This window comes from Falco biarmicus, chromosome 1 (genome assembly GCF_023638135.1).
Source record: "Falco biarmicus isolate bFalBia1 chromosome 1, bFalBia1.pri, whole genome shotgun sequence".
Taxonomy (NCBI): Eukaryota; Metazoa; Chordata; class Aves; order Falconiformes; family Falconidae; genus Falco; species Falco biarmicus.
In genome coordinates, this window is record NC_079288.1 from 31,046,304 (window position 1) to 31,072,427 (window position 26,124).

General features: G+C 45.5%; 1 protein-coding gene across 15 annotated transcripts in view; it reads left to right on the plus strand.

Moving 5' to 3' along the window:
- Positions 1-26,124, plus strand: part of PITPNM2 (phosphatidylinositol transfer protein membrane associated 2) — a 141,406-nt gene that overhangs the window by 77,963 nt on the left and 37,319 nt on the right. For all 15 annotated transcript variants that reach the window (XR_008819414.1, XR_008819423.1, XM_056324178.1 and 12 more), the window contains 5 exons: positions 8,241-8,455; positions 10,083-10,204; positions 11,885-12,118; positions 19,396-19,719; positions 22,749-22,844. Coding sequence is in view for 13 of the 15 variants with exons in the window: in XM_056324178.1 (XP_056180153.1) it covers positions 8,241-8,455; positions 10,083-10,204; positions 11,885-12,118; positions 19,396-19,719; positions 22,749-22,844 (991 nt within the window). In the remaining 2 variants the exon portion in view is untranslated. The remainder of the gene's footprint in view (positions 1-8,240; positions 8,456-10,082; positions 10,205-11,884; positions 12,119-19,395; positions 19,720-22,748; positions 22,845-26,124) is intronic.

The window sequence follows — 26,124 nt, forward strand, 5'->3', positions numbered from 1 at the left end:
TAAATAAGTATTGACACTGGCCCTTCATGTATTATACTTTTTTTTTAACAGCACTAATTGGATTAAAATAATTGTCATGCGTGAAGGATGCATGTTGGAGCGCAAAGGGCACGCGGAAACCTCAGCGGTGGGCACCATGGTTACTGGTGACATCACTTCATTTGCTGTTAACAGCAATGATTTGTGTTGCAGCGCTGAAGCCTGAGTGGAGGTGGCCTAAACTAAACCCAGTGGATTGCTGATGCAGTCTCCCATTGCCATGGAAACAGATGTTGCAGTTGAAAGTTGCCTGCATTCATAATGTGGTGCACATGGTGTAAACAAAAACATGGTCCTGTGATGTCAACCGCTTGGAAAAGGGTAGGAATAGTGCTGCTGGAGGGAGTGGGAGATCCCATTGCCGTTGGGCTTGGTTTCCCATTCAGGTAGTGCCGACTTACCTGTGCGGGATGAGATACAGTAAGCCTTGCCGTTGAGAAACAAGAACGAAACTCACAAGTCCCTTATGGTCCTCCAGCAGTTTCGTCATTGAGGGACGCTCAGTCTGACGTGATGTGGATCGTTTCTGATTTGTACCTTGCAAAGTGCAGGCACAAAAGTGCTGTTGAAACCCATCCTTGGGGTAACAGGGTTCCCAGCTTCTGCCTACCTTTAATCTTGTCTTTTCGTTACAACCGTTAAGACTATGCTCAGCTCCTACAAAACAGGAGTAGAGAAGCTTCCCTGTCTTCCCTCTGAGGACTGTTTTGCTGTATTTTGTTCAAGGTCCCTACTCAAGCCCAATGAAGAAGACTGCTGCATGGTGGTTAGCGTGCTGAAATGGGGCTTGAAGGATCTGGGTACTAAACGTAGCCCTGCCGGCAGCTCTGTGCCTTCAGGTTACTTTCTCCCTCTTTAAAGTGGTGCTCTCTTGTTGATTCCGTCATCTCTAATGATAGAGGATGCGGCTGTTCTGGCTGTGGCACAAAAGCCTTTGACAGCCAGAAGTTGTGTGTGCTGTTCTACTTCAGCACTCTACTACATTAATAACAGTAAAGGTGATTTTTATTTTTAATTTCATTCACGTAGCTTCCTGTTTGCTCTTAGAACATGTTATGCGCCGATAAAATTATGCTGGGTTTGATCTGATCAGAAGTTCTCCTTCTTGGCTTCCATAAAAGTGGTATAGTACCATTGCCTCTGCTCCCTTCTTTCACTAAAAAAAGCTCCCTGATTATGGTGACATGATTTTAATTGAGTATTTCAGGTCTTTGACACACACGTTTTGGAAAGGAAAAAAAAAACAAACAACAAAAACCAGCTTGGGAAGTATGACTCTATTGTACTTTTAGGCTAAACCAACATTTTGTTTTCATAGTCAAAGACCTGATTTTTGATTACCTGCAGTAAATGCTGACCGTGAATGGTGCCTGGTCTATCGGATGTCTGTATCAGTGGGCAGGAGGTTGCCGGTGGTGAAAACAGATTGCTTGTAATGAATTAGATGTCAGTTCAAATGCTCAGAAAGGAGTGGTTAACAGAGCACAGGGCTGAGTCATACCGCAGCAGGAGACAGCTGAAGACAGAGTGAATATACCCATGTGCACACACGTTGTCACTGTACACGTTATCCACATGCAAAAATCCTGTGCTGGGACAATGTTTGAAGAATAAACCATGCATTAGTTTCAGGACCTTTCTGGTATTTTCCAGTGTATCTATCATTTGCTTTCAGGTTGTAGGTGCTGTTTAATTCTGGCTTGCAGCAGCTCTGGCTAAAACTGTGCATCTGTTGTCGTGCTGTTTTATTTGTGGTGTTTGAATGCTAGTAGCACCACAATAAGCCCAGATACATGGCTGGGGCTAAGAGGCTGCTTTGCTTATAACCTCTCCCAGCACTTCTGTAGAAAGCCATCATGTGCGCAGCACCAGTCATAGTTTAACTGCTACCTTCTCAGTACATGCGGCTTCTGCTCTTGCACAGTGCCTGTGGGTAAGGAGATGGTGGTGGCTGGTAGGCAGCTGCCTGGAGCACACTGAGAAGGCAGTTGGCGAGGGGAAGAAGTCAATGCTTTGGAAAATCAATTAGCAGAGTGAAATCTCCATCAGCCTAAAAAATGTCCAACTGGGGATAGTTGGGAGTATTTTTCCCTTAATGTGTGGAAGAGTTTGAAAACGAGTAGTATATTCCACTCCCAGCTTAACTCAACCCTTTAGATCTTAGGTGCCTTTGTACTTCCTTTCTAAAAATGAACAGGAAAAAAAAATACACCTGATTAGTGAAACCAGGTCTTAAAAGCTATTCAGTGATGGCAGGAGTCATCCATCCTGACTAGCTTCAGGCTTTTTTGTTGTCTGGTGGATTGCATGAGGCAATTTAGGCTGTCTCTGCTTCCCAAAGGACGGGTCTGTTTCTGGGGACTTAATTGGCATTTGTGGTAGCCTTAGCATCCAAACCAATAAAAAAAATACTAGTTGGCCATAGAGGATGTTTTCTTAGCCTCCCTTGCCACAACAGTACGAGCAAGTATGTTAGCCAGATCCTCTGGGAATATTTGCTGTCGTGTTCTTGTTCAGTGGGTACATAGATGCCTTTGTTTGCTGTCATTGTTAATTGAAACCATCAACCAGCTGTAAACTTCTTGTATCCATATCTGTGTTTAAATGGGGTAAAAATAATCCCAAGACTTCAGTGTTATTTTAATGGATTCTCCCAGAAGGATTTGTCTGGACTATCAAAATACTCTGTTGCCAAATGGGAGCTGGAGGAAAAAAAAGAAAAAAACCCAACCCCTTCTGGTTATTGTTTCCAGACAATTATTTGTGTCTTCATTATTCATGGACAATAGGTCTACCAAGCATAGCGCTGTCAGTCTTCATAATTCGAATAATCTCGAAACTGTCACAGGTCATCAAAGTAGGCCACCGGTACTGTGTAAATACATTGCTGTGATGCACCAAGAAACTTCATCGTGAAGGTAGAACATGTCAACCTTTTGTCATCGTTATCTAACTTACTTAGATTGAGGGGTTGTACTGCAGACAATAATCAGTGGTAAACAAGGTAAGATTATGGCTATAATCTTATTTTTCAAAAGCTAGAACAATGTCTGGATTGCTATTATCACCATGCAACCTACCCTGGCTTTACTGTTCTCTGCGGGTACCATTGCAGTGCTGAAAGTAGTCAATTACAATTTAAAAAAAAAACCAAACCTTTAGAAGAAACTAAATGACTGAGCTGTTTGCTGCTGTGGGCTTTGCAGAGATTCTCCGTGTATGCACCTGAGCCCGCGTGCAGCCTGCGCTTTACCCTGGGGCTAAAACACGAGGAGAAGGGCTCTGTTGGTTGAGGATAATATTCTTCTCAATGTTCTTCTGAGCAACACTCTGTTCGTTGGTGGGGTTGGTTTTTCTTCTAATTCACCAAAAGCAGAAGACGACTAGTTTAATTTCCACAGCCTGACTTGGGTTTTTCTCCAGCTGATGCAATAAGGCGTATCTTAACTGTTTCATCGTGCATTCTTGTTCTGTGACTTCTGTTCCTCCAGCGGTGGTGAGACTCTTAAAGTTGGGGGGGTTTCTGCTGCCGTCAGCCAGTATTCCCTTACTGAGCTGTACCCTGTTAGAAAAATGGACACATTGCGTTCAGTCACCCGGTCCAGCGCAGCTGTGCCAGGTCAGGGTTGGGAGATGTGTTCCATGGGGGTAGCGAGGCGCACGGCTGGCTGGGGACGGGGATGGAAGCTCTCAGAAGTGATCAGCCTGCCTTTGCTAGTGGAAGACTTTGTTTACAGCCGTTTGTCTCCTGTTGCGAAGGGCAGATGATAAATGGGGTTAGGCTAGCCCAGTGTTTAGATGACATTCATGGGAATTATTCATCTATGATTGTTATGGTGAGGTCATGTGCTGTGTCCCATGCTATGCTGCTGTGCCAAGAGATTTATTTTAATAGAAGCCTTTAAGTAACTGGCATTCTTGCTAATCATGCTGCATCTGCTTCTCTGGGTTCCCTGTTATGAGTAATTTAATGCTATTACTTTAGCTAGAAGGGATCTGTGTCACCATCTGTCCTGGGAAGCTATTGATGGGGCTGTGCAGAACATGGAGTGTCATCAGCAGAAGAGAGGGGCTTCTAAAGGGATGACTGGATTTCCTGTTGTAATACAATGTAAGATGGTTTACTGTGATTACAGCTTAGATAAGTTGCATATCAAGGCTGTTAGCTACTCTTTAATTTTGTTGGGGACCGCTCCTCATATTTATATAAAGCAAAGATACTGCTGTCAATTAGTAGCGAGTAGTAATAACAAAGGTAATGTGCTAAATAAAGTATCTTAATTCTCATACAGGCACGGGTCTATGAGGCTGAAACCTTCAAGACTGACCCTAAAATGCTGGCACAGCTGCTACTCCTGTCAGACAGACACTCTTTGGAGAGGGCTTGGCAGACACGTTTCAAGCTAAATGCTTTCCTCATTGATGGGTATTTTTTAATTATTGTTTGTAGACCACTTCCTCGTAACAAGTCCTCTCCACGCTGTAGCTGAGTCACAGTAGACATGAAGAGGCTATATGGTTGAAGAGCAATTTGCTTTTCACGTCCAGAAGTGGTGTGCCTTCACAGGACCACTTAGGCACGGAGTGTCATCCTGGTCTCTCAAGTGCATGTGCCTGATGTCTTTATTTTTAATGTCTGCCAACCCTATCTTCTTTTTGTCTTTGTGACTAGTCAAGAATTGTACTGTTCGCTGTCTAACCTGCGTTTTTCAGTCCTTCCTGACCTCGCTGCGGCTTGTTGCCTTCTCAGCAAGGGAATTGGTAAGGATGAGAGCATGCAGGGCTGGGAAGCAGCTTTCCGTGGCTTTATCACGTGGAGTTTTTCTTTGATCAAACTGTCCTTCCCAGTAATAAGTTACGTTGTGTTCTGAGTACAAATTGGCTGAACTCAAAAGATAGTTTGGGGTATAAACTGCTCAGCTGTGATTTTTTTGTTGGCTTCTTTGTCATGCAGAGATGCAGCTCTTGTGTTACATTCATCTAAGAAAATGTTCTTGCTTTCCCTTGTCATACCTTATGTAGGTAAGTGACAAGCAGGAGGAATGTATTGGGCCAAAATTGGTGTAAGGCTTGCAAAGGGGTGAAAAAGGCTGTGGGCTGGAGGTGGTCATCTAGAAAGGCTGAAGGAGGAAGCATGTCTTGCTCTCAGAACAGGGTTCGCGGTCTCTGCAGGAGCACAGAAGTGAATAAAATAACCAGAAACCAGTCTGTTAAACCACTGACTTCCACGAAGAGTCTCAGTTAATTTGGGTTTTTCCCTTCTTCCTTCAAGTGGTGGGACCATAGCGCTATGGTACCCACCACGTGTCCCCCGAGCGGACGGCTGTGTCTGAGAACTGAGTGTTAGCGGTCCCAGGCTGTGGGGAAAGCTGCTTATGGAAGTATCTGTGTAAAGAAAAAACTGGCTGATATTGCAGGTTCACCAGGATTCTAGCTATAGAATGAGAACCAGGCAGCTCTTCTTCACGTGGAGAGGTTTTTTGTCAAAACTGGCTAAATGGGGAAAGAAAAGTGGAGAATGTCGGTGCCAGCTCTGTGTGTCTGGGCTGTCACAGCCGCTGCCTTCAGATCAGGGTGGTTTGAGCAGAGGTCCTCCTCCAGCCCCATGGTTATGAATGAATTGGTGTTTGTTCTTCTGGATTGCTTTGGATGTTAACCCATTTCTTCTTGTGGTGAAATAAAAAAACCTAGATCCCTCAAGTGAAGCCTGTGCAGAGCTGAAAGGTGTTTCATCCCCCCAGATGGGTAATGCTGATGAGGACATGGGTGGTAACAGTTCTGTTTGGGGGCTGAGGGCATCGGCAAGTGTCTTGTGTCCTTTGCCCCAGCCTGAATCTTCCTCTCATGGATTAGGCCACAGTTCAGGAGACCATCAGAGCCTGGCTTTGCTTTCGGTGCTTGTCTTTAGTCTTCTCAAATGGATCAAACTGGGGAGAAACATCCTGCTTTGGTCCAGCTTCCGTCCATCAGGGAATGGAACAGAAGAAAACAGAGTTCTTCGGGGAACTGTATTAAGCAAGGGTGACATGGCATTGCAGGGTGGGGGTGCCACGGGCTTCGATGAAGGGAAACACCTGTTGCAGGAGAGCTCTCTGGCTGCTGCGGAGCTGTTTGATGGGAGGTGAGGTCAGAATCGGCATCACAGGATGCTGAAACTTCAAACTTCTGGTCGTGGAAGCTGCTGGCCCTTTGCATGGTTCCCTGCAGAGCTCCAAGAGGTGGAGAGCTATAGGAGGAAGGCAAGGCGTAAGGTGTATCTCGGGTGTAGCTCTGAAAGGAAGAGTATGAAATGGCATTCTGAGAAAGAAAGCCTAGAGGCTGTGTTTATCCGTTTTCATATCAACCATGGCTATTAAAACAAAATAAATATTCAGTGGTTTGGTTTTCTACTTCAGGTGTTTGTAAATCTGGGGACCTCATTCTGTGTAGGTCCGGCTTGGTGCAGTCCTAGGAGGTGCTGAGTCCACTCAGTGCTGTGGATTTCTTTAGAAATTGAAAAACTTCTCATCTGGGACCAAAACATAATTGAAGACTTGCAGATTTGACTGGCATTGCCGGTGACTGTGCAGTCTAGAACAGAGTTTTAAATCCCACTGATGTACGATGCTACATCTGATAACTTGGCATGAAGAGAACCTGTCTTTCCTCTGCTTATAATCCCCACGTGCCTGTGCCATAACATAAAACACTAGATCTCTGTCATTTGTACCGAACGCTCAGACCAGATGCTGTGCAGTTATTCTGTCTGACACATCCGCTGTGCCTGCTGGATTACTGCCTTTTCCAAGACCTTTGAATTAACCAGATTTTTGGGTCATCAAGATTATTTAATGTTATTGTCATAAATATTTGTACAAGACTTGATCAGTGCTTATATAAGAGCTGAAAGACAGTAATTTGTTTTAAGAGGATGTGTGTTTTAATGAAGCGCCAGCTGAACGATAGAAATAAACTGTAAAAAAGTGCTTTTCTTTTGCAGGGCTGTTGCAGTTTGTGGGTTGGGGAAAAAATGACTTTTTAGATTGTCAGTTATTTAGATTTGTTGGTTACAGCTATTTAAATTCACTTGAGAGCTCTTTAAAAAGATGGCTGTTTACTTCTAAATAGCTGTGTTGGCTTATCGTTCTGTCCTCAAAAGATGAGAAGCTGATCTCTTGCATCTTATTAATCACTCTCTGTTAAACCATGTTATCCTTTGAATTGTTTGTATGCCGAAAATGAGAAGTTGTTATTGTGTTCTATTTCACAGTTGATTCTTGTCTAAAATTCCATATTTTTTTCTTAATTTCCAAAGTACTGTGCTCTCAAATACAAACAATAATCTCAAAATACTAACAATATGAATCTGTTGTTTGGGAATGATGAAGGTTATACATCATCCAATCTGCTGAAATGTGTTAGAAATGAATAAATATTTGGTTTGCCTCTAGCTCTTCTTAGAAGCACTGAATTTAGTATTTTTATTTTTTTTTATTGAAGGAATTTTTGCCAGGTTTCTCGATGAGGGACAATACTACAAATAAGCCAAAATACGGAGGCTGCCAGGGGGTGCTGCGTGCATTCTGGCAAACTTGAGTTGTTTCTTCTAAATATCTTAATTAGCAGAGCATAGTCTCCAAGCTGTTCTTGGAGAGCTGCTGCCATGCCAGACCACAAGCAACAAGCCCCCAAATCCCGTGGTTTTAGGTTGTAAATAGTCTTTAGCACTGCGATACTGCGCTGAGGGTGTGTATGATTCTTTGTGCTGCACCATCACAAGAATGTGCCAAGTTGGACCAACTCCCCTTCACCGTGTCATGTGCTGATGCAAAAGATTTTTATGCCGTTGGGCGGTTCGTAGCTGGAGCCAAGGTTCAGCGTGCTCTCAGGGAGTGATGTGCTCCTGTAGGAGCAGGAATTGCTGTGTCATTAGGTCTCCATTAAAACTGTCTTTTAGTGTCCAAATCAATTGTTTTTCCCCAGGACCCCTAATAGAATCTGTGTTCCTCTGTTGGCCAGATTAGTCTCTAAATCTTTCCTTTATAATCTCTAGGTTTGGTGATCTTACTGCCAGGGTGCTGCTATAGCTCTGCTGGAAGCTTCTCTAGGAAGCTCTGCTCAAAAGACTTCATAGAAACCATTCCAAATGTTCTTGTGCTTTGAGACCGTGGTATATGCAATGCACTGGAAGGTTTAACTATGTGATATATTTTCCCTTTCAGAAAAAGAGCAGAGAGGAGACATGTGGGGAAGGCAGCGGAGTAGAAATCCTGGAGAACAGGCCATACGTGGATGGACCGGGAGGCAACGGGCAGTATACTCACAAAGTGTACCACATTGGTATGCACATACCCAGCTGGTTCCGGTCAATATTGCCTAAGGCAGCTCTTCGAGTCGAAGAGGAATCGTGGAATGCCTATCCTTATACAAGGACAAGGTAAAACTTAGCAAAATGTTTAGAGCTGTTTCCCTGTTTAGGGAGAGGAGTTGCTGTCACTGTGTGGCAGTGGCATCTCTTCCCTGACCAGTAACATCCTTTAGAGAAACCGGGGTCAAGTCCTAAAATTCTTACACAGTGCTTAATCTCAAGAGTGTGAGTGTTGCCTGGGCTGACTGCATATGTATTGGAGAATTTGTGACTGGTTGCTCTAAAATGTGAGCTGTTTTGTCCATGAAAGCGTGGGAAATCTGGAATGGGTTTTATTTAGTCTTGTATCCTGCGCTGCATGTTCTACTTAGTGATGCAGATACCCACTAGCTCAGCGAAGTTACAAATGTGCACGATGATGGGACAGTTGTCATGTCAGACACAGTCAAGTAAGATAGAACTTGTTTGTTCTAAGGAGGGGAAAGTGTGGGGAGAGAAAAATCTTAATAAATAAATAATTCCCATGCTTCTTTTCTGGGAACTGGCTTACTGTCATCTAGCTAGAAAATAACAAACCTACATCCTATGGCTTTCACCCTGAGAAGGGAAGAGAGCCAGAGGCTCTGCGGAGTCCTCTGGGACCTTGTTTCAGCTGATTTTGTTTGGGAGTACTTCAGATACCCTGAAATAAATAGCCTTTATGCCAGTTACTCTGGTTTAGAGCATTTACCCTTTTCCAGATTTACAAGCCTGATACTGCTGTCATCTTCTGTAATAAAAAGTTTTTAATAGCTGTTTTAATTTTTATCAAAAGCCTGGAAAAGTTTCACAGTTCTGGTTTAGCTGGTTTAGCTACAAATCACGTTGGTCTGGGGAAAGATGGGGAGTCAGTGTCTGCATGCAGGCGGTTGCCCATAACTAAATATAATGGAGCTGTCTGACTTTCAAGTGACTAAAGTCCACTTCCAGCAGTCTGGTTTTTATCTGTTATCTTGAAATGCCCGTGAGTCAATCAGTTGGCCAGAAAACCTGGTGCTGCACAAAACCAGTCCGTATTTCATTCTGCCATAGATCCCTGGCAAGAGCTCTGCTTTCCTCCTGGTAGAGGTGCATTTCCAGGGTGCCTTTGTACTGCTATCCGAGTCATAAAGTAACTTGTTAGTATAGTGAGCCGAGAAGTTCTCTCCTTACTGAAAACTGCTCCTTTAAAAAGTCTGTCCTGCAAACAGTATCCTGCAGGAGACACTGTCAAATTCACTTGCAGGTTTTTGTCCGTGTCTCTGCAAAGTGAGATGACTTGGTGGTCCCCTCAGGCTTTCTGCTTGCTTGTTGCCAGCTGGGAAGCTGTTGCTTGGTCAGTGTGGATGCCCGGTCTGCAGTAACTGTGTGGCGTGCATTGGCATCTCCTCACCTGTAACCCGTGTCACCCCTTGCGGGGAGCACACCCCTTTGCTGTGGGCTGGGGGGTTTTACTAAACCAGAGCTGTTCCAGGGAAGGCACATGTACAAGGCGAACTCCTGTCTTGAGAAGTTATTAAAGAAAATCTCTTTAATCTGTACAGTCGGTTTTCAAGCATATCTGAAGTAAAACGTGAGTGAAGGCCGGCTTGGATTTGAGACTGATTTTGTACATCTTTTTTCTCTGTTTGCTGAGCTGAGCAGGATTTACTCTAAGCTGCGTTGTTCTCACTTTCAGGTATACGTGTCCTTTTGTGGAGAAGTTCTCTATTGATATTGAGACATACTACAAAACCGATCCAGGAGAGCATGGCAATGTGTTCAACCTTTCTCCTGCAGAAAAAAGACAAACCATTCTAGGTGAATAGCCTCTTCCTTTTTCCTGTATTCTGCCCTTTTTTTTTTTTTTTTCCCCCACTTGATATGTCCCATCTGCCTGTCCAATCCCCCCCAGACACACACCTGCATCTCTGTTGGTGGCAGGCTGTGAGGTAGGGTTACATCAAGTGGAGCGAGGACACCTGAGTTCTCTTCTAGGCTTGATGTAAATCACATGGAAATCATTTGAATCTCCCGTTGTAAATAGAAGCTGATGCTTTCCTGTTTTACTTGTCTTATCCCCCTTGGGAGCCGCACATCTAATGATTTTTGGCGTTAATATGTGGAAATAACCATAGAAGAGGAAAACATTGTGTAATTGTGTAGCTCCTTTGCGTGTATGAAAATCATTCCTATCTGCGCTTCTGAAACGTGAACATGTGTTTCATTTTTGCTTCCTCTCCTTTCAGGCTTGCCCTCATGCAGGTTAACGCTTCAGCTTTGCAGCTGTCTTTAGAGGTTTGGGTTAATGAGCCTTACATATGTAAAGGTTTAATGAGAAAAGGGAACATCTTAATAAAAAGGCAGAGAATGGCAAGTGTCACAGTGATTCCTCTGTCTTGCTGTCTGTCGTGGTCCCTGCCCATGGCATGTGGCAGGGAGCAGAGGCAATTACAGCCGTGCAGGGGGGTGAAGCATCCCATGCTCTGAAGCTGCTGGGACTGGAGAAGTGGTGAGCTCAGGCTGGCTTCAGGAGCCTCACGCTGTGTGGGTCACAGCCGGGGCTCTGGGGAAGGACATCCCATGGCTGCTCTGGCTTTCCGAGCGCTCTGGACCTACGGGACATGGCAGTGACCCCATGCGATTTAACTTGAGCCTGACATGATTTAAACTTCTTTGGTCCGAAGTGGAGTTTGATTGTCCTCGTTCCTAAGCCTGTCTGATTGGGCTTTTGATATGGAGCAAATAGACTTGAGTCCTGCTGCCTCACGGGGAAGTGTCGGAATTGCTGTCTGTCTTGGGAAGTGTGATCCTGCCCTTCAATCCAAACTTCAGATGCTTCTGCTGAGGTCTGGGCTGAGGGCTGCAGATCTTTTAAAATAGGTTCGTTCACTCTGCTCCCATTGCAGTTTCCACTCCTCCATTGTTGGAAGTGTTAATTGGGGCTTATGTTAAACTTTCTACCTTCCCTGGTACATCTGGTCTAACAGTAGCATGTGAGGAGCTACGAGTAACCTTGCTTGATGAACTCCAAAGATAAGATACTGAATGGGTAGTGTCTTTTTGGTCACAGTGCTAAGAAAGAGCAGGTCTCATTTAACGGTCTCAGATGAGGCAGAGCTGTAGCACTGTGAGTGATACTAGAAAAAGCTGAAAGATGGAATGTGCAAAAGACCTTTTGGGAGCTAGAAAGACAGAGTGTGCAGATCTGCCAGTGCTGTGGATCTGCAGTTGCTGTGGGCAAAAACATCTATTTGGAGCAAAGCTTCTGTTTGCTGGAACTGTGTGTACTCCTAGTTCCGCTGGCAGAGCTGATCACTGCCCAGCAGCAATGTATAAACAATTTAAATATCCGTTGTTTATGTGTAAGTAAAAAGAAACTAAAGTGCTGTAATGCTTCTGGTACTTACTAAACCAGAAATAACTCCTGAAAAATGGTAATTTTTTTTTCTTTTGTTCAGGAAGCTGAAATGACTGTCTGTTTCTGTCCTCCTCCTATAGATCCTATCGATATTGTTAAAGATCCTATCCCTCCGCATGAATACAAAGCTGAGGAGGATCCAAAGCTGTATAAATCGGCGAAGACGAGAAGAGGCCCCCTCTCAGAAGACTGGATTCAAGAGTACAAGAACAACCCTGGGAAATACCCCATCATGTGTGCATATAAACTGTGTAAAGTCGAGTTCAGATACTGGGGGATGCAGTCGAAAATCGAGCGGTTTATCCATGACGTTGGTGAGCATTTATAATCTTGCGAAGTTCACTCTCAACTCCTTAATGTCATTTCTGAATTGAAACACAAAAGTGAGGTATGTGCAATGTATCATCTCCCAGGACGTCTGTGAAGAGATTCTCAGATCTGACCACTCTTTTTCAGAGCTGTGAGTCGGTTCAGAAAAAATTCTGTCACTTATGATTGTGGTATGTATGAATCCAAACATGTGTAGCCGGTGAAAGGGGTTGAAGTGCTGTGTAGGCAAGATCTCGCATTCTCTCTTTTTTTTTTTTTTTTTTTTTTTTTTTAGATAAGTATTTGTCGGTTAAACTTTGCCAGATCATTTTCAAAATCTGCCAGTTTTCTTATTGTGAACAAAGTCTTGAAATGCTGCTCAAAGAAATAAGCTTCATTTCTGAGCCCGAAGTGGTTCCAGAAAACCAGTCCCTGGAGCATCCCTAGTTTCTCTCTGCCTTGTGACAGGGCTGGTGGCTCTCTGTGTGGCCGTACATCTCTGTCCCTGGGGCTGTGGTCGTCAGGGCTCTCCATGTCACTGTGCTGTGACGCACCCACTGACAGCTCTCAGTTAACGAGTAAACGTGCTGCTTTGATCAGTCCATCATTCTTAGGTCAGTGCATTTAAGGAGGTCCTGTTTGTGTCCCAGAGGTAACGAAGGGGAGGCAGTGCAGGTCGTAATTTGTTCTTTGCAGAAATTCTGTAACACAACTGATACAGTTTCCACAAGAGACAGGATCTATGGCCAGGTGGAAAACCTGAAGAATGTTTTAAAGAAGCATTCTTGAAAGTATCTCAAAAAAAGTGCAGAGCCATGGCTGTCCCCTGGCAAAGAAAAGGCCAAAGAAAGGCTGTGTAAAGGATGCTACCTACTGTCTGTACACAGTAAATCCTCCTGCGTGACCTCTACAGCTGTCCTTTCTGTACGCAAAGCTTCTTTGAAGTGCCTCATGCTAGCGTAAGTAATTTTATAGCTCTTTTCCATCATACTGTGCTCCTGAGAGCTAATGTGGAAAACATTGATAGAGCAGTGGAGAATAGTGTGCGCTGCTCTCAGAATAGTCACAGGTTGCTTGCCTAAAGCTCCTTTGGTTTTGCTTTACCCACAGATGGAAGTTTTTACCTGTTTCAGAATGTATTACAAGTGGCTCTCTGCAATGAACTCCCTTGGTGTCTTGGTGACATGGGTTAATTTAGTGTATACTGCAAAACATGGGGGCAGAATAACAACTCCATTGTATCTGTTAAATGAAAAGGAAGCATGTGACTCTTCCAGTTGTTCAGAGGTGTTTGGCATAGATTAAACTGTGGTCCCTTAGAAACAGTTCTTTTGTATTTCATGAAAGATTGCCTGCCATTTTCCTCTTGATTGAGGCTTTGCAGAGAGCCGAGCCAGCTCATTGTCTGCCTTTCAAAAGCCTTTCCACTCTGTTATAATGATGGCAAATACTGTTTTTCAGAGTGGTTAAGATGCATAAAATCAGAAAAGTCTTTAAGGCAAGACAAAGTTGAGCGAGTGAAAAGTGAAAGCAAAAGCTTTGGGTAACTACAGAAGATGCGTAGCCTCCCCCTGCGATGGGATAGCCGTGGGGAAGCCGTTAGTGAGTGGGAAGAGTGCCACATACACCAGAGACAGCAAGGTATGAGAATGTTTTATGTTGGGAAGATGTGGGCTACAACATGACTGACCAGGCTTATACGCTGACGCCAGTTTTGGGGTTTCAACTGGTGACCGAAAGCAGATGGAGACCTTGGTGCATTGTGTAGCCAGTGGTAGACCCAGCTGGCAGGTGCTAGAGGTGGTCTCGTGGGCCAGCCCCTCCTTGGTGTTCTTCTCCTGGTTCCTCTGTTCCTCCCGGCTCCTGCAGGTTTGTTTCTTGGGGCATTGCCACGCTCTGTGCAGGGTCAGAAAATGGAGGCAGAAACCAAGAGTGGGATCCAAACTCTGGCCGAGGCGGGGAGCAGTACTTCCCAGCACAAACTGCAATCGGAGAACGAGTTGAAAGAAGAACACATCTGGGTTAAGTGATGGATGGATTAGGATATGTAGAGAGGCTACTGAGCACGGAGGGAGTAACTCTGGGGGATGGTGTTGAAAATGTTCTCAGTCTTGCTGAGTGCAACAGCCATTTTTTCTGATGACTAATTGGACAGTTACTCAGTGCTTTGACAGCCTGAGACACAGACTAAAATTGTGGGCTATTAGTCTACTTGGCTGTAATATTTGTGTGCTTTTTTACTCCTTTCCCATAGAATTTAAGTTTAATTGGACTGGCACTGCATAATGTTCTGCTCCCACTTGCTTCGTAATGGTGCACGTGGGCTATGATTCTTTTGTTGTTAAAACAAGTGTGTTGCCTGTGTATGGGTTATTGATTATATACTATGGCAAAGTGTGTTCCCATCCCAGTAACTGGAGCTTTGTCTAAGCCACTGCGTCTTAAGCTAAATATACCCCAATTCTTGCACAGTGAAGAAGAAGTGGTTTTAGAAAGCTCTTTTGCCAAACTTTTGCTTCACTAAAGCATTCAAATGAGAAGGTTCATCCAGAAGGACACTGCCTGCTGGGGGCTGCAGGTGGAGTGGTGTCTTTTCAAGGGTAGGCAGGTTGCAGTGATGTGGATGTGAGCACGGGCTTTTCTCTGTGAGTGGTCTGAGCAAGGGAGGGTAAGGAAGCAAGCAGATATAACCGCGGGTTGCCTTTGATCGGATACCTTCAGATAGCCAGAACTGTGCTGACGAGATTATGGGATCTGTTGTGACTGTCAAGGAAAGAGTGTTGCACAGGGAAGACCAGGCATCCTCTATCTGCTGCCGGGGAATTGTGGGAGTGCATTACAAAATGCTTCGGGATGTTGCCACTGGGTACATAGTCGATAGGTATCTGAACAGTTGCTTTATATGGGTAGTTGAGGGGGTTGGGGGCAGGATTTGATGGTGGGGGTTTTAATTGGTTTTGGATTTTTACGTGCATTGAGGTTTTGTTACGTTTATTTCACGTTACTTTTTACTTCATGTTGAAAACCAAACCCGGAACTACAGACAAAAGCTTTTTAAATTAAGCTAATCATTATTATAATACTGTCCTGGCTTGTCTCATGGTCATTCACACTTCCTTTTGTAAGGTTAACTTCAACACCACAGTCCGCAGGCAAATCATTTACAAGAATCAGCACCTCATGGATTCAACCAGTCTTTGAGTTGTTGAGGTGGTGAGTTTGAAAGGCAAGTGATGTAAATGTTTGCGCCCTGCTAGACTCTTCACAGATGATCTTTCTGTGCAGCACAGTGGGAAATGTTATAATTAAGTGAATGCAACAGTGACAGATACTTCTGAACTCAATCTGCATGTGTACGTGTGTGCGTGTGTGGTTTCCTTGGGCTTTTTTTTTTAAACCAAAGGCTTGCATGCTCTAGAGAAATACTAGACTTGTTAACTACTGATATTACTGAAATCAGCTGGTATTTGCATCCTTATGCAAAAAACGTTCCTGTTATTTCTATGGAGTTCGGTTGGTGACTTGCCTGCTGAGACGGCTGGGTTATCCTCCGGTTCTGGGAGCAAAGGCTCAGATGACTGTGGTACATGCTGGGTGGAGGGGGAAAACCTCCTCTAAAACTCTCCCTGATTCTCCTGTGCCACTTGGTTGTCTCCTCACAGCAGAGTCACTTATTTTTGAGACCGTCTCCTACCCTGCAGTTCTTCCCTGCTGCGCCGTTGGTTTGTTCTGGGGGTGAGAAGGGACCACGCACCCCCACAGCAGGAGGTGGCAGGGGGTGGAGGGGTGTCACGCTGCCGGAGCCTCTCCCCAACTGGGCTGGTTGCATTCTGTCCCACCTGGAGTAAGGTGACTGGTGGGATGCTGTGCCCAGCCTGTCCCCCGGCCAGCTGCCCCTACCCAGGGCGAGCATGCTGCAGGCTTGCAAGGCAAACTGCACGTGGGCTGCAGCCAGCTGGGGGGCACGACTGGAAAGCACAGCGTGTGGGACTGGGTGCAGGGCAGGGACTTCTCGGGCAGAGCAGGAGATGTTTGCACCTCTCTTCCTTCCACAGAGAAAAATGAAACAAACCGGACCACAGATGCCTTCAACCACTGTGCTGATGGGCATCTGTAATCTGTTAAAAAAATTTTTTCCCAGTTGTGCTGGGTCTGACCAGTCTACTCTTTTTCATTTTCCAAATAAAATTTTAATTTTTCATTTTTCAAATAAAAAGCTCGGTTTTCTCTAACATTTTGATTAAAAAAAAACACACTTGAAGACTTGATTATTTTTTTCTCCATTGCACAGGGAGGGAAGCAGTGTCTGGGTAGGTGAGGTCAGTCATTTGTTGCTGTACGGTGAATCCATGTAGCTGCAGGGGGTACCCGGCGTGTCCTCTGGATCTCTGCTGCCTACTGGAAGGCTTCAGCACTGCAGACTGAAGATTATTTCAGTGATATATTCACTGCTGTGCACTCAGGGACTGCTCAAGTTTTCCATCCTTAGCAGTGAAGGTGTATTTCTGCAAGCCATGGCTAGAATTTTTTCATTTCTTTCATACCTGGACAGCCTCATTCTTTTCCAGGTTTTCTCCCAGTGTTTAAGAAAGAGAAATGCAGCACTGCTGACATGTTCCAGGTGAAGGCCAGAGGCCAGAAAAATAATCTCCGTCTTTTTGACTTGGTAACAAATCTGGAGTGATAGAGGCACAACAGCTGTGGAGCACTGTGATACCCTCCTGATTTCAAAAGAAGGCGGCTTTAAGGAAGTGTGGTTTGGGATGTCTGATCAAAGTGATGTGAGCAGTGGAGATGGGGCAGTCTGTGGGTTGGGAGGAAGCAGTACAGTCGATTTTTGTTATCTAAAAGATTAAGGGGAAAAAAGGCAGAAGGGAACTTCAGGAGGCTTTTTTTACCCCCAAGTGGTTGTCATGTCCCCTGTGATGTTAGTCCGTTAAAACAAAGGTACGTGGTGGGTGGCATCCATGCCTTAACACGGAGAACTTCTGAGGAGTTGGTGCCTTGATATGTCAAGGTTGGATCCAGGAGCATGAGTGGAGGCTGCTGAGCCGTGGGACAGAGGAAACCTTGGGATGAGGGTGAGGGGGCTGTTAGCTTCTTGTGTCTGATCGCAGTCTGGTTTCAAGGTGTTTCAAGCAAGGTAGAAGTTGACATTGTGGATGTGGAAGTCCAAAGGATGGTGGTGATGGAGACTGAATTCCAGCAAGGGAAATGTTTTCTTGGCTTTTGGCCTGGATGTGGTGGGAGTTTAATCTTTGTCGTTAAGCTCTGCTGGTTGTCAGTGGTAATAGGAGGTGAAGAGGCTAAAACATTCTCCTGTAGTTCTGCAAAAAGTAATCTGGTGGGGAAATATCTCTGAATCTCAGCAAAGGTTGAACAGAATCGAGTTGCCAAGGCCCCTTGTTCTGCCCCCAGAAGGTCACAGGTGGCTGGCTCAAACTTGCCTCTCCTACTCAGAGCTCCCTTCTGAAAAGCAGGCAGAGAAACACATAAAATATTAATAGGTTTAATCTTCCTCTGCAAATGAAGTTCAGGTTTGGCTGGTCCATCGCATCAGCTGCTGAGCTCAGCGGCTGTTCCCTCCCGGTGGGTTGACTTGCGAAGGCTGGTGGCATTAAGAACTAACCAAAGAGCAGAGCAGATGAGAAAGTACCCAGACCTAGAAGGAAATGGTTTTTTGTACGTTTAAAACCAAAACAAAAAGTGATTGCTGAAAACAAAAGGGATATTTAGGCTGAACATCGTAGAAACCGTGACAGTGGTGGGTTCGAGGATTTCCAGTACAGCAGTGAAGCACGTTGCTGGAAACACCTTAGAAACCCTGTGCACAGTGGGACCGTCCAGCTTTGGCCACGCTCCTGGAGATGGAGGGTGGCTGACGAGGGCCGGATTTCCTCTTGGTGGTGCTTGGAGAGCTTGATCTGCAGTTCCCAAAACCCAAATGATTTGAATGGAGCCTGTTGATCGCTCTCTCTCTCGTCGTAGCAATGGGTGTGACCTGCAGGCTTCGGCCAGGGTCTTCACTGGAGCACGGGCACAGCTTTTTGGCACAGCGTGGTTCTGCTCCAGGCTTAGGAACGGAGGATTGTGGATCCATAATCCCACTGACAACAAATACCACTGCTGCCTTTGGCATGTCCTTCAACCCATCTCTGCCTCAGTTTCTCAGTCATTAAAGGGAGGACAATATTCATTGATTTTTTAACTTCCCCCCCCCGAGGGCTCCTGAGGACTAGTTTGTCGGTATTTATAGAAGCTTTTAAAAGCACCATTACTGCTGTGTGCTCCCATCAGTAATAAAGACCAGTTTGGAGCTTTGACCTGTTGTGAGCTTTTAAGCAATAATATTGGTTGAAAATCCTGAGTGACTAGACTGTCTTAAAAGTCTTGGTGGTATGGTGATGTTAGCCAACAAGTTTAATTTTTGGAGGACAGTTTCTGTTGCCTGGTCAGGAGCATGGTGTGTTGATGGTAAGACAGTTCTTCCTTTCAGATATGTGATGCATTGAAGTATTTTCAATTGGCTTTACCCACTCCATTTTTCTCATGCAGCAGAAGACAGATGGTATCTGCAAAATGAAGTACCTTTATTTCCTCCTTTACGTTGCTTCCCATCCCATTATCTCAGGCACTCATATTTGTGGTGCTGTTTTGCCAATATATAGAAACCAGGTGCAGAAACCAGGTTTCCAAGGAAAGGAGAGGTTTTAGTCTTAGTGCTGCTGATGTGGGATGTGCTTCTGTCATGCAGCAATTGTGATGAGCTATGTAGTGTTCATCAAGGAACCACTTGAAACTCTCCGAGATAAAAAAAATCAGTGGGTTTTGTTGATGATGTTGGTTTTGTGGGATTTTTTTTTTTTTTTTTTTTTTTTTTTTGAGGGGGGGGAACATACTTGACTCTGAAGGCCAGATCCAAATGTTGCAACTTCCTAGAACTTCGTGGGACTTGCAGCTGTGGTCCTTGGTGGAACAGACAGTCACAGCACAAAGTCCTCCATCCAGACTCAGGAAACCCCTTCCCAAGTTAAAAGCAGTTGCAGAGGACCGGCTAATTCTTCAGTGCATGGTTGGTTAGCAAGAATTGAGGAGATAAAAATACACAAAGTGACCAGTTGCCATCCTGATGCTATATGAAGGTCCTTCACTGCAGCTTATAGCATTGTGGTTTTGATGCCACTGCAATATCCTTGCCATGGTGTCTTGAGGTTTTGGGGAAGGGAACACATCGATTCCTGCAGCTTGTAGCGCTGGTGACAGGGGCATTTTGGCTTTGCAGGCTTGCGGAAGGTTATGGTCCGTGCCCATCGGCAGGCTTGGTGCTGGCAGGATGAATGGTACGGGCTCACCATTGAGGATATCCGGCAGCTGGAGAAGGAGGCACAGTTGATGTTGGCTCAGAAGATGGCCCAGTTCTGCAGTGAAAATGATACTGAACAGCACGGCGTCAAAGACGCTCCTGGTGAGAAGGATGTTGAAGCCAAAGCAGTTTCACCTGTTGACACAGAAGATGCTGCTGGTAACAGCGAAACAGTCTCTGGGAGATCACTCACCAAACAGTGGTCCACCTCTTCCAAGTCGTCACGGTCTTCAAAGAGAGGAGGTAAGATGCTGCGGATGACTTGCTCTTCTGAGCTGCATGGGAGGTGGGCTTTTGGGGGGTAGGACTGTGTCTGCTTTGGCTGGCACCTTTGGGACAATGCATTTATCTCCTGGAAGTCCTTTTAACTCAGAGGCCTTCTCTGCTGGTGTGGCAGGCTCAGGCTTCTCAGGTGACCTGTTAGGGATTTGGGAATGTTTCTAGCCATCACCTAACTGTGACTCAGTGGCACGTGGCAGAATTCTTGCCAATCTCAAAAGCGGAGAACCTATGAAAAAACAGTAGAAGAGCAGGTAGCAGCTGGCTGGAGCGTTGGGTCTCAGAAGAAGACAAACAGCAGCACAGGGAGAGTTGGTTGCTGTTACCTAAGAACCACTGGTGGCTTTTCTGAGAACTGGCCCTTCAGCAGGGTTCCCTTTCTGCACGCCTGCTGTGTCACAGAACCGGCTGGGCTGTGGGTCGCTGTTAACTGCCTCTGGTTTTGCAGGAGGCAGCTGCAGCAGGCACCCCGTGCTCCTTGGCCGGGCGTATACACTGCTGTGTGCCATTCATTTCAAAAGTGGGTGTTCGGCTCCGTGGGTGCTGCAGTGCAGCTCACACAGCAAAGCAACCCCCTTAGCTACTGGGGAGCTGAAGGCAGGTACCCCCAAAAAAATGAGTGGGGGTACTGCCTTCCCCTGGTGATAACATGCAGTAGCTGTTTGGAGACCAGACCTTGCAGTCTGGGATTAGGTGGGACCATGGATTACGTTTATGTTGCCTTTGACATACCATTCAGGAAGCTTTCAGGATTTTGCTGTTAAAGCCCTGTGCTGTGGATACCCTCTAGGGATTCGCTCAGTCCTGAATTTTGTCATGCACCTCTCCCTAGGCAGTCACCTTTTTTTGCTGTACTAATCTCTTCCCTCCCTTGGACCATTCTGTACAAAGGGGTGAATCCCCAGCGAGGCACAGACAGAAGGCTTGAACCCTCAGCAATTCCCTCTCCTTTTAGTTAAGCACAGCTGATCACAGGGTAATAGCAGCTCTCACAGCAAGAGGGCAAAAAAAAAAAAAATCTTGATTTTTTTTCTGGAAACCCCAAGAGGCAGCATTTCTTCCAGTGACGGTGGAAGGGGACATCTGGGTGAGTGAAGCTTCTTCATCTCTCATACGCACTAAATGCTGTGGGTTGAGTCTCCATTTTCATTTACCACTCCATCACGGATTTCATCGCGGGGTGAATGAGAGATGAGCAGTAGTTGTACCTTGCGATGACTCACTGGAGTGAGCCCCAGGGAAGAACCTACCAGATGCTTCGTAAATCATTGTATAAAGATAAAAATGCTGGCTGCTTTGCTTGCACCAGGATTTTATGTTGATGTGCCCATCTCTCATTATGCTCTTGGTTATGACCCCCCTCTTCCACTGCTGACATGTTCACTGGAAGCTGTGGTTTTCAGACCTCTCAGGATTTCGCTTGAAGGTTTTCTGCTGGTAGCAAAGCATGAATTTTTTATTTATTTAAAAAAAAAAAACAACTTGCAGAATGTCTCAGCTTTTACAAGAAAAAGTAATGAAAGAAATGAATTGTGATGTGCTGGGAAGTACGTCATGCAGATATTTTAATCCTTCTTCATGCTGGCAGCATATTAACATATGGAAGCCAGGAGGGCTGTCTCCACTTAGCGCTACCTCCAGCTGAAAAAAGCAACGTCTTTTCTCCAAAAGATCTCGGTCCTTTCTGTACCATCTGAGCAAGACCTCTGGTGATAGCAGGACCCTTGTCACCATCCCATATGTTATTATATGCTCTATTTTTAGCAACTATTATGCTAGTGCCTTGACGTCACTCCAGCACGAATTAGCTCTGCTCTGCCAACCTCCTTGCTGGCTGCTCCCTGAAGGGTGGGTGGTGGGGTGGTTGGGGGCTGCTGAGCCAACGCTGAGCTGCAAGGAGAGGACTCCACGCGGGGTCTCCATCCTCTTTCCATGTGACAACCGGGTAGCAAAATGAAAAGGATTTTATTTATATCTATTTAACGCTGCTACAACAATAGTATGAAATGGCTCATGCAGCTGTCACAGTAACCAGAGCCTTTCAGTGTCTTTGTGTATGCTAAACGAGAATTTGTCAGTCTCCTCGGGTTTTTGCTGTGTTGGGGTGGGTGGCTGCTGAAAGTGCTTTGTGTGCACTGTGTGGCACGCCAGAGCCTTCTGAAAGAGGGGAGAAACCTCTCGTCGTTCTCTGGACAGTGCTCCCTTCAGCAGGCGGCTGTTCTGTTATAGGTTCAGCCAAGAGCTCGGGCTGGGTCATGGCTAAATTATATTTGGTGGGGGAAAAAAAAAGGCAAAAAAAAAAGCTGTAATACATTTATATTTAGTGCAGGGAACTCTGGAGGCGAAAATGAAAGGGAACAGGGAGGTGTGAGAACAGGAGGGCAAACAAACCAAAAAGGACCGTCGGGTTTTCTCTTCACTCCATCAGGACAGTGGCTCTGACAGCTCCCTATGAAGTAGTTGGATAGCACTTTGTTTAAATCATTCAAGTTTAAAGTTTAAATAGATCTCTAATCCAATTTGTGTGGAAGCAATTTCCTTCCAGAAAACAGATCATTTCTATCCAGGCTGCTCTGCTTAGCTACCCACCCGAAAGTTAGCGAAGCAGAGGCATGGTTTGTGTGCTGATTAGAGGCACGAAGAAAGCTTCCAATCAGCCTGCTTCCTTCCTAATTGCAAACTTTAAAACCCAGCTGATTTTGCACGTCCTACTAACAATTATAAATAGCTGCCATTCAAAATAGCATAAGAGTGATACAAACAGCTTGCTTTAATGTAGCATCTTGCTGGCAGGTTCTAACAACAGTAAACAAACAGGATCTGTAAAGCGGTACGCTGACATCACACCAGCATCATCAGGGTTTTGTGTTTTTGATATTGCAGCAGTGAATTTTCATAGAGAACACACGACTCTTCCTCCAGCCAAGATCATGTTGGGAACTCTCCGTCTTGTCGATGTAGCGTATCACATAAGGCTTTTTTGTTTCTTCCAGCAAGTCCCTCACGCCATAGTATCTCCGAGTGGAGGATGCAGAGCATTGCCAGAGATTCAGATGACAGCTCAGATGATGAATTCTTTGATGCACATGGTATGTGGAGCCTAAATCACCGTCGTTTGTTTCTTGAAACGGTGGGGTAAGAGAACGGAAGGCACGAGGGTGGGGGGTAAGTGGGGAAGGAAGCGAGACCTGTTTTGCTTTGTTTGAAGTCTTTTCCTTTCTAACCAAGAGACGTGCAGCATCAGTGCAGCTTCTTCCAGCATCACCTAGCAGACTCTTATATTTAATGCAGCAACATTTCAGTTTCAGTGTGATCTATTTGAAGGGGTCTTGAACGGTCTTAACCTTTGGAGCTGTGTTGTCTTTGGTGCAAGTGAGTGTGGGTAAAATTCAGGAATACGAACTGGATTGTGGGTGTGTCCTAATGATTCTGATTCAGTATGACTGATTATTTTTCTCATTTATTTTTTTAATCAGGAGGAGGTATGATTCATTGCCCTGTCTGGCCCTGAAAAAACCCAAGTTTGCCTTTATTAACTCCTTATTCCCCCATTCCAAGAAATACAGTAGTGAATGCAACAGGGTGCTTCAGGTGCCAAAATTAATCAGTGTTGATTCCAGAATTCTCCAAGTAATTTTGACTGTCTGTATTAGGAGAAACTGTGTCGTTGTTTTTCCTCTGTGCATGTGAAGAAGCTTTGTTCCACTGCACTCATTTTATATATTGTACTTAATACGTATTTCAGCCTGAAGGGCTCTGTCTCTATTGACGACAGATGGACTCTTCTCTTGGCTTGTAATGCTAATCTAAGTTGGATGCGCAGTGCGTGCTGATGAAGTTGGTGACCTTTCTGTGAAATGCAATTGTTAGAAGATGACACCCCAGTTTTGTAAAGCGGAACTTCACTGATGTTCAGCTAGAGTTCAGTCTCAAAAAATTGATAGTATCGTGTTCCAGAGGAGTTCCTGCATCAAGTGTTTGGGCATGCATCTCGAATTCTGGGGTATGAAAGTGGCATGCTATTGTAGAGTGACTTGCACAATAGCAGCTGAAATGGCCAGGATGTGTGCAAGGCAAGGAATGATTGTCTCTCTCACCTGGAAGGAGAAGGGCCAACTTAGTTTTAAGTGTCTCTCTTGATTAACTTACGTAGCATCTACAGAAACTATGTAAGGAATTTATTGTAGCAATATACAAACAAGAAAAGAGGAGTGAGTCATCAAAATGGCATCATTGCTATCCACACTGTTTTTTGCCTTTTTAATTACTGAGTAATAAAATTGAGATAGAGGCGGCTCTGCCTCCATCCAGGGCCCCAGGGACTCCCTTACGTGCTCCTAACAGGCCTTGGAAGGAGAATTAACAAAAATGAGCCTTGTGCCACAGTTAGCATCAGCACCTCTGTTGCAATACTTCTAGGAGCTTGCTAACAGAAGCAGCAGCTCCTCCTCTGCTAGCACACGGCGTGTCTCCGTTGACGTACAGCCTGTCCTCTGCAGTCCGCCTAGTGGGTTTGAAAAGTCTGCCTGCCTGGTCTGATGAGATTTTGGCTTGTGAATTGAAGCCTGGATGCGTGTGCTGTTTGACACAGCCCTCTCTTTGGGAGGGACCTCTTACTGCCCCTTGGCCCCCAGGGACATGGCCCAGCTCCGGGTCTGCGAGCAGGGATGAAGCACTGCTTGCAGCTCATCCTGCAAGGCAGGCTGGCAGGGTCGGTGCCATGGGAACTGGCACAGATCAGGATGTGAGTCGACACCAAGCACAGTTCCTCGGAAGTGCTTCCCATCTATACACGCACGTTTCCTTGCCGTGCAGTGGGTGTAACCTGGGCCCGGGAAGATTTCTCATCGTCGGCTTCCCCCTCATCTTCATTCACTCGCATACTCTGGTAGAGATAGTGACAAATACAGTAATATCTAATATCTATCCTGTAATAAATGCTAATAATGGGAGTAATATCCCATTCGGTGATCGCTTGAGCAGCCATAAGGGCTGTAATTAAACCTCTCAAGGAAATAAGTTTAATATTTAGATTAAGTTGCTGGAGGAGCTTTGAGTGTAATCTTCCTCTTAATTCTCTGCCAGCCTGTGCGTTGCATGCTTGTGCTTTCCACTTGCTCTGAACAGGTAGCTCTGCACTCCCTTGTGCAGGGAAATGGGGATTTACTCAGATTTTTTTTCCATAGCTGAGAAAGGAAATGGCGTGCTGATGCAAAGTTTCCAGGTTGCTCGCTTTTTATGGTCAAAGTGTAAACAGAAGCTCCTAAAAATAATTGGTCTTTGCTTGGCTCTGCACTTAGCTCCCTTCATATATATATTATTTTTTTAAGCTATTGCTCAGATTTGCTGGAAAGATGGATATATTTCATAACCTTTTTGTTCCCCATCCTAGTATTCTTCCAACTAATCATTTTTAGTAACTGTACAGCAACAAGACAAGCGGAATCCCAGGCTGGGACTCTGAAGAATTACAGCTTTTAGATCTATAAGACATCTGTAATTACTGCTGTTTATTATTATGTTTATAACTCTTTATTAAATTTACAAGCCCAGTATTTTCAGGGAAGAAATACTAAGTGCAGGAACAATAAATAAATTAGAAAGCACTTAACTTCTGTAACAAAAGATGCGTCATCAGTATAAAAAAAGAGAAAGGAAGGGGGGAAAGAAAGGAAGCAGCAACCCAAACCAAAGGTGTTTTGATCCTGTAGGACTGGCACTGCCGTTGTTTGTTTTCCTGTGGGTTCAAGCAGGAGCTGCGGGGCTCTGTTTCCTTCCCAGGACCTTGCCAGGACTGGGCAGGAGGCGCAGAGGCTGCCTGGTGCCCTGCCCCGCTCACAGTGGCTCTGCGCTCTCCCCGACACAGGTGGCTCCATCAGGCTGCTGCTGTCCCAGAGAACCTCTGGTTTGCTGTAAACATTCCTGCAAGCCCTGTCTCAGCTTCAGGCTGGCTGCCCTGCGTTCAGGCTTGGGCTGGGAGTGAGCTCATCACACGAGATGGATAGCCTAGCCCTGGCCAGGAGGCATGGGGGGTAGGGGGGGCCTGGGCACTGGGATGAATTCTTCCAGCGCTGTGGCTGCTCGTCGCTTGTTCGGTGATGTGTCCGTGGGGCTCAGCTGCTTGTTCCCATGTGGATGTACCAGCAAAGGCCCGTGGACGGGCCAGGCTGGACCCTGCCTGTGTCAGTCTTTCGCTGCAGTGAACTGGGGTTCTGCCACCCAGCACTGTGTGCTGTGGGCACAGAGCACAAGCCTGGCTTCCAGTGTCACCCCCCCATAGCCCTCCTGTCTCCCCTAACCTGGATAACTCCTCTGATGTCTGCTACAGAGCAAGGCCAGCAATCTTTCTTATGTTTGGATACGCCTGTG